The sequence below is a fragment of the Cryptomeria japonica genome, chromosome 3 (genome assembly GCF_030272615.1).
Source record: "Cryptomeria japonica chromosome 3, Sugi_1.0, whole genome shotgun sequence".
In the NCBI taxonomy this organism is placed as follows: Eukaryota; Viridiplantae; Streptophyta; class Pinopsida; order Cupressales; family Cupressaceae; genus Cryptomeria; species Cryptomeria japonica.
The window spans coordinates 1,004,349,608-1,004,358,418 of NC_081407.1; the positions used below are offsets into that span (position 1 = coordinate 1,004,349,608).

The window sequence follows — 8,811 nt, forward strand, 5'->3', positions numbered from 1 at the left end:
AACAAGCAAAACATAAGCAAAAAAGAGGGGGTCCCCATTTTAATGGGGCAATGTGTGAAATGGTCACAACAGGCTTATGGCTTCCCCGCCAATGCTTAGCTTCAGGCTTCTTTCTCACAGTATGGAACAACCCTAACACTTACTGTGACTTCTCTGATGCCCTTTGCCCAACTCAAAAGTGTATTGTAGCTCAAAAATAAACTGGGGGTCTAGGGGTAGTGCCCTCGCGGGGTCTGGGGCAGTGCCCCAAGTGCGCTCCCTATCGCACATAATTTTTGTGATATTTTAAGATGCCAAAAACCTTCTTCTCCACTCTAATGTTTTCAGCGTCCTGGCTCCAGACTCCATCGAATGATTTTTCAATCTGGTCGTCGTTTTTTTTTTGCATAAATTAAATCCATGGTTGTTTGAATGTCGGCGCATTTTTCTTTTCACATGCCATCACCACCGTTTATCCTTGCCGTGCCGTGGTATTTTTCCTTTAACCCTTTTTTAAACCGCCGCTGCTGTCGCCATGCTCCTTCAGGCCTATAGTGGTATTCCATCGTCGGTGACCTCCGTCGATGGTAGTTCCACTGCACTGTGGTCTCACCATGGTGGTTCCACCGTACGGTGGTCCCACCACCACTTTCAAATATATATATATATATTTTTATCTTTTTCAAATTTTTTTTTTAAAATTTAATTTCTTAATCTAATTGTCTAGAGAGTCTTCGGCTCGGGTCTCGTGCCTCTGAGATCGCCCTTCATCCTTCTTGGATTGCCTCGCTCGACAGTCTCCCACTTTGGTCCCGTGCCTCTCGAGTCACCTGCTTGGCCTCTCGGGTCTCCTTCCATCCTCTCGGGTCCCCCTCTGGACTCTTGGGTGTCCTTCCAGCCTCTCGGGTCCCCTGCGTGCTTCTCATGGTAGGGTTTCAATTTGTACCCGTTGATGGCAAGTCTATTTTCAATGGCCATCCGAAGACCTGGAACCATAAATTCTATAGGGACCACGGTCTCCTTCCTGTACATAAGAAGAAGAAGAAGAGTAAAAATTTTGAAGGCTGCGGCCTTCCACACAGGGTTCCAATCGTTACCGGCACGAATGATCTTGGGATTATCTACGTCACCGAGGTTTGTCTCCTTCAATTTTACCTCTTGATACTTGATGGGTTCTTCCTTCGGGAACTGGTGTGCGGTTGTGTCACTCATACGGGCGTCTCCCTTCCAATATTCTCTATATTCCGACAAGTACACCTCCTTTGTTACTTGCTCTGGTTCGTCTACTTCGAGCCTGTAGCTCTGGAACATTTCGTAATCCTCCATCTGCCAGTGGAAGAGCCCGTTCAATGACCCCGTCTCATCCTCAGAGCACTCTCCTAGTTTGAGAATCGCTTCGTCGTTGGGCTCCATGCAGCCCCATCCTTCGTCCCTCAGATCGCCTTCTCCTTCACCCTTCGATTCCGAAGATGATGCTGGTTCCTCACTAACCAACGACGTCCCAAGGTCTATGATAAACTTCCTTCCTCCATTCTCCATAGACAGTGTTCTTCTTCCAGTTGTGGGTGGCCTTGGCTGCCACTAGCCACCCTCTCCCTAAGATCGCATCATACCCTTTTTTCTTTAGTGGGATTACTACGAAGTCCAGTATGAAGGGTTGCGCCCCGATGGTAACTTGCTGGCCCATCAGTGTCCTCGATGGGTTTGATTCCATGCTGATTTGCTCCCAGCAGATTGAATGTAGATGGCCACAGAGTTGGCTTCCCCAACTTCCGCCAAGTTTCTTCTAGAAGAACATTCACTCCCGATCCACCATCGATGATGGTATCGGTTAGAATGGTGCCAAGGATACCCATCTCCACAATGGCCGGGTTCCTTCCAGTGTTAACTGCAAGTAGGATGGGGTCTATTGCAGACCCCCCAGGAACATTCGTGCGGTGGTTGGGAGAGATTATTCAGCAACACCGTTCGTAATTGAGGCATCGTTTGGAGGAGGTCGTGTACCTTCACAGGCACCTCCAGTTTTAAAATTTGATTTAGTATAGCCTCCTCCGCCTCCGGTCGGCTGGAAGTACCCGCCATACCCTTCACCTTCGCCCTCTCTTGTATCTCTTTCTCAATTTCTTCTTGTGCTTCCCGTACCCTTCACTTCTCCGTCTTCGGGTTTGGGCACGTTGCTTGTCTGGCTTGGGCGTGGGTTACGACCATCACTTCCTCTTCTTTGGTTTCCTCGATATTGAGCAAGTTGAGGCTGGATTTCGGGCAGGTGGTGTCTTCGTGGTCTCCCGGTCCACACCATTTGCACAAATATAGTGCGGCCTCTCCCTTCGTGCAGTCTCGAGCATAGTGCCCCCATTGGCTGCATGCTCTGCATTGTATCATCGATCGGCCTTTGGAGTCGTATTGGATTCGGCTTCTTGTATTGTTATTGTTGTTTCATCCTCCCCACCGATTATCTTGGTAGTCTCCCGATGTTGCATTGTTGTTCGCCTGGGAGCTGCTCGTACTGCCCGATGTAGTTGGTTGTTCCTGCGTAAACAATACTTGTTGGTTTCGTGTTTTCATGTTGTAGGGGCATTCCCTGGTGGGATGCCCCATCAACTGACATATATCACAATAGGCCTTCTTTGGGCAGGAGCCTTTCGTGTGGCCGTTTGTCTTACATTCCGTGCACCAAAGCTCCCCTTCGTCGGTCTTGCTCGGACCTCCCTTCATAACCTTCAGCTCTTTCATCATCCTCAGCATGTCCTTCTGCAGGGCTTGCACCTTTTTGCTGGACTCGCCATCGCTGTTGCTTCCCTCAGAAGAGTCATCATCCTCGGACGAGGTATCCTTCTTTTTCTTCTTGGATGTCTTGGTCTCGCTCTTGGATCTCCCTCTATTATATGCATCTTCATATGAGGTTGGTGGAACAATTTTCATCTTCTTCCGGAGGGAGTGTTTTAGTCCCTCCACGAACCATCTTTTTTTCATTCCATCCACTGGTTGACTCTCTATTTTCCCCAACAGTTCCTTGAGCCGCTAACTATTGGCTCGGACCATCTCGTTCTTGTTCTGCTTTGTGCCATAGATTTCGGCTACTATTTCATTATCGCCTCTGAGGAGGCAAAACTCTATCTCGAACTCCTTCAGGTTGGGCCATGTGCCGACTTTGGCCTTATCCGTATTGGAGTACCAGCCGATGGCCACTCCCCTTGAGGTTGCTGGAAATTGTGTTACCCATTCGTCCTGGTCAGTAACACCATTCACTGACCATATGGTTTCGCAAGTGCAGCAATGGCAGATGGGATCTTCCTTCCCATCGTCGTTGAACTTCGACAGCTTCTGTTTACTGGCCATTGATGGGGGTTGTGTCGCCTGTCGTGCACTTGCACCACTCCCACCCATGCCGGTGGTGTTTGCTGTTTTAGTGACTAGGGGTACGGTGGTTTGTACCCGCATGCTTGGTGTGATGGGTCCCAAGAGGGGGTCCTCCTTGCCGTGTGCCTGTGCCTTCGCACCTACGGTCGTACAGTTGCCCTCCCCTCTGTTCTCACCCTTGTCGTTTGTTCACTCCCTTCGGTGGTCCTCTGTGCGCGGTGTAAGGGATAAATTCCTGAACTGATCCCGGGTCTCTTTGACTAGATTTCTTCGTAGCCTTGTTTCCTCCAAAAATTCTTCGTAGCTTCTCACCCTACGGTGTTCTGGCAACACGTAGAAATTTCCTTCGGCTTCTGCTCCTGCACCCTCCGTGACACCTCCTTGGTTCCCTTTGGGCAACCCTTCGGCAGGTCATCCTTTGGCAAGTTGCCTTAGCCTCCGTCTACATTCTACTTGTTCCAGAATCAGGGCTCTCTGTGCGGCCTCCCACTTCTCACGTTGTGCCTTCTTATTTCCATCCTTGTTTAATAAGTTGGGCATTAATTCTCGTACATAATGTAGGAGTGTTCTTTATTCTGCCCGAGGCTCAAGGTTCAAGTTTCCCGTCGTCACTTGCCATTACGCTCCTCTTCCCAGTGACGGTTGTTTTCTTTGTACTCCCAAAGGACCTATTGGCGTCGCTCCTCACGCTGGGTTTACTCCCTTCGGTGCTAGTGGGCAAGGGTTGCTTGGGCTAGGAGACGTGGGAGTTGGTGCAACAACCTATTTGCCGCCGGATTGATGTTGAGAGCGTCTCAGACTACACCCTCGGGTACCTCTTCCTGTGTAGCCTCCCCTCGTACGAAAGTCTCTATAGCCGCTCGGAACCGGATCACGAAGTCGCCTGTCAATGCGTTCTCCCCTTCGTAAAGTTCTCTCAATCAGCTATCATCCCCCTCCATGCTATTGCCAATGGGCTGGCCCATTATCCTCCGTAGGCCATTCACGCTCCGTGGCTACCCAGATTCAAACAGCAATGACCCCAGATGTTTACCCCGTGGGGTGTGTTATTAATATTGCATATTAACAGAAAGATGATAACCATATGATAGAATAGTAACCTGAAAGTCAGAGCAATGCTTTCATTAATGCTAAAACTTCTAGTACAATAATCATTCTCTGCATCAGTGTATCCAACAACAAGTACAAGAGCATATATAAAGACACGGTCGAGGGTTGCGGTTACCACCTGTGGGGAACCGTCGTGCAACAAACAACTACCCTCAACGACACTAACATACTTAACCAACGTAGCTTAACAAGTAGTACAAAGCCCATTTTACGACCAACAGAGGCAAAAGATGAAACATGCATAACTTTTGACTGGTAAAATGTTTTGTCATGAAATATTGCCAAGATCACAAAAACACCATTACAACCAATACCCATAAAAGTAATTGCATTTCAAGTAACAAAACCTTTTTAATCATTTCCACAATCTGACCGTTGAAAAATTGAAACTTTAATATCTTGCAAACCTTGATGTGGGTCAACCTAAGAACTGACCACATTGTCAAAAATGATGCCAGAAAGCTTCTTGCCAAGCCATTTCACTCCAGCTGCGATGAAACTTTAAATTTAATTGTTTCCGTAATTCAGCCGTTGGAAAAATCAAATTTTTAGTATCTCTCTAACTGGAAAGAGTGCTGTCCTGAAAACTTGTCACATTTGTCAAAAATCACCAAAAACATTCTCATGAAAGGATTCTGTACCATATTTGACATGTTCTTCAAATTTAATTGTTTTTGTAATTTGCTGCAACATCATGGTTGCTCCCAGGATCTTGACTGAAATGGAGGATGGCTCTTCTTCAAACAGTAATGCCTTTCAATAATTAATTTAATCACTCATGACAGTCCAAGGGTGAATGAAGGGAATGGCAAGCATATAACTCGTGTGGTATTGTCATTTTGCAACTATAATTGGCTTGACAAAAGCTTCAACGCTTGACAATGCTTCTGGCTTTGATACAAAAAGTTTAGATTTTGCGGTGTCAAAACAAGGCTAACACACTTAAGTATCGATATGAATTTTCCCTGGAACCTAGAATTATTAGAGTAAAATTTGCTGTGATGATGTCATTTTCTTGATTATTCCCATCTGCAAGAGTCATTTCTCTCTTTACAAGTTCAATCAACACAGGATCTTGTTTATGTGCATCCACCTAGGAGTAATAACAAATATATTTGCTCATCACTTTTCTTTGTACTCTTCCCAGTTCCACCATTAGTTTTGCTCTTCGAGTAAATTTGGCAATTAAAGCTATGTACAGGATAATATAGTGCTGGATTTGTGAATGTCCAAGAATTAAACACATGATTTGGTCAGGCCTGAGCCTTGAAAGCCACCTTGGCCCAACTGCTGCAATCTTGGAGGAGACTGTAGTGGTGAACACTGAAATGAGACCTTATCATGTCAACAAGCACCACGTGCAGGAGACTTTTAGATCCTGGAGGGATGCCTTAGTTCACTAAAATGAGACCTTATTATGTCAACAAGCACCATGTGTAAGAAACTTTTAGATCCTTGAGTGATGCCGTAGTTCACTAAAGAGACCCAATCAGGGTCTGCTCTTAGCAATCCTTTCTAGTACATATGTAGGCTGTAGCTATCTTTGAAAAAGGCATTAAAAATCTAAATTGAGGACAAAAATGCCAGATAAAGCCTTATGAAAATCTTTGTAAGTTTTATGGATCAACAATCTGAGAGTATCTGCCAGCTTCAGAAAAGTAATGAGTGTTTGTGTCTATAACTGAAGTGCAGCATGTTTGATAAGCCTTGAATCTCTATGAATCTTTCTTCCATGGCATGCAAGGTGACAAAAAATTGACTTCATGGAGGTGTCAAGTGCAACAAAAATACTCGTTCAAATATAAAAATTATGAAGTTTACCATCCACGCAATTTCTAGCTTTATCTCTGTTTGATTTGGAAGTGCAGCCTCTTTTTGTTTGTATAATTTCTGAGCAATGCAAATTGAATTGCATTCTTACCAGGTGTCCTCTATGCAAATATCTATTCAATTGAAAAATGTTAACCGAGACAAAGTGTGTGGCTGAGCATTTGCTTCTAAGGGACATAAACAATTTCAGTAGTTACATGAAGCATTTTCAATGATTTTAAGTGGAGATATAATAATCTTATAGCAAGTTCTTATGTATGACAGGGCAGATTCCATGAAACGTGGGATGCTAGTTGACAGTCTGAAACCACAAGCGTTTAGTGCTCTCAAAGAACTTAAAAGAAAGTTGGAAGAGTATGAAAGAAGCCAGACAAGGCAAGGTTCCCTTTCACTATTTCTGAACGCTTTTAATATTCTGCAGTAAGCTATATGATGTTGGCCACTTATCCCATAAATTATTGCAATATCTATGGAGCAGGTCAAAATGAATTTGTGAGTACATCCATGATGATACGAAAGGTACTGCCCTTGATGGTACATCATCCTCAATGCTCGATATCAATGAAATTTTAGCACATGATTAGACATTTGATACAGAAGTAATTTGGTTAAGGGTTAAACTTCCAAATCCAATAAATAGTCAGTCCATTAATAGAAACTTTGTGGGTTAAAGGTAATTTGGTCAAGACTGTTCAGCTGAGGAGATTCCTTTGCTCTGTAACAAATTATAATCAATGTGTGCGTCTCTGACCATGTAATGAGCACCAAGAAATAGAAAAAATGGTGGCAGTACAAGATACTGAAAAACAGGGGTTGGATGAGATTGTGCATCAGAAATCAATCAAAAACAGTTTTTCATACAGTAAATTTAACTAAAAAATTACAAATTCATATTAGGTGGAATATAATTGCATATTACTTATAAAATTAATTAGCAAGCTCTAACCATAGAATGTTCATTTCTATTTCTCATACTGCAATTTAAGTTCTTGAGACATTCTCTTATACTTTCCATTAGCATATCATTGCAACTTTAGGTGCTATTGAGTAATTGACAGTGTTAAAGAATTACCATCACTCTATTGCCCTTCTTAGATGCTATCCTTTTCATAATACTAAATACATATAATGGCTCACTTTGAAAGATCTATATAATTTATACTTTGGACTCTTGTGTAGTGTTAGTATGATTTATAATCGAGATAACTGAAGAGAAAATTATAAAGATAATTTCTATTATATGTCGAAGATACCTAAGATATCTATTGTTACCTAAGATACCTAAGTTTTTGACCCTTATTGACCGTAGTCGAGTCTCAGGGACTCGTGACTCTCCAGGACTCGCTCTAGGCAAAAATCACTAGAAATTGGTTTTTTTGCCGAGTTCTGCCGAGTTTTTGCTGAGTCCCGAGTCGGGTCAGCCTTGTCGAGTCCGCACCGAGTCTGAGTCTCGTTTCTATGGTTTCATGATTAAATTTGTGTGACTTTGTTTTTATTTTTGTGATCATGATTTTTTGAAGATTTATCATGTATTTTAGGAGCTGGCGTGCTTTGACTTGAGGTTAATTATAGAAATGTACTCCAACCTGGTTTGCATAATACTAGCAAAGGAAATGAATTAGCATTTTGTTAAACATATACATGCGCAAAGGAATTCAATATATAATGGCAATATAACCTCAATCTCCAGCATTATATTGATCATCAATTGATATGCTTCTTGTTACAATGTCAAAGAAAATGACCCTCAATGTTGTCTTACAAATATATGTTGTTGTAGCTTGAACTAAGATTGTTGTAGATGACACTGTGTATATTTGCTTGTACACAACCAACTTCGGTCCTCTCCAAACAACAATATTTAACTACTGTTATCTCCACAAATGAAATCTGTAGTTGGTAAAACTCAGAAATCTGCCTGTAAATTCCTCCAATGATAGTGTCCAGATCTCAACTTTCACTATAGTTGTCAAAAAATGGAGCGGTCCGTGCCCTAAATGTAATGCACCATCATTTAAGACTGATGTGACCTTCCATATGCAGTAAAATCTGTCCTATCAGCTGTATCTAAACCCTTTTCACCTCCAACGTCCTTTCACGAGGCATCAAAGCCAAGCTGAACTATACAAATTGTGGCTTTACCAACACTATCACCCCCCAAAGAAACCTACATAACAAGCAACCATTCTATGTTTCTTATGTGGCTATATATATATATATATCTCCATCATCCAACAACATTAAACAAATAAATTGAAAACTCAAACAGTTTCCAAAAGCGTAGATTCTAAAGTAAATTTATCCACAAAGTTTTCTTGCTGAAATTGTGCCTCTGAATGAATCACATAGTATTAACCACGGAGGATCTTTAACCACCATGATTAATCTTCTTCAAGATGATTTTCGTCCTTAAAAGAAGTTGAAATGAATCAAGTTCAATCTCATTTTTTAAATTCACTTTTTAATAAAATAACCCTTTTTGTGCTCCGAAAAACCTTTTGTATGAAATAAAAATTATATTTGACATACAAG

The 8,811-nt window shown here is 42.5% G+C and overlaps 1 protein-coding gene across 6 annotated transcripts in view; it reads left to right on the forward strand.

The window, feature by feature from the left end:
* Window positions 1-7,242, forward strand: part of LOC131029071 (uncharacterized) — a 180,024-nt gene extending 172,782 nt beyond the window's left edge. For all 6 annotated transcript variants that reach the window (XM_057959474.2, XM_057959470.2, XM_057959469.2 and 3 more), the window contains 2 exons: window positions 6,544-6,654; window positions 6,758-7,242. In XM_057959474.2, coding sequence (XP_057815457.1) covers window positions 6,544-6,654; window positions 6,758-6,767 — 121 coding nt within the window. In that variant the 3' untranslated portion in view covers window positions 6,768-7,242. The remainder of the gene's footprint in view (window positions 1-6,543; window positions 6,655-6,757) is intronic.
* The last annotated feature ends 1,569 nt before the right edge of the window (window positions 7,243-8,811 follow it).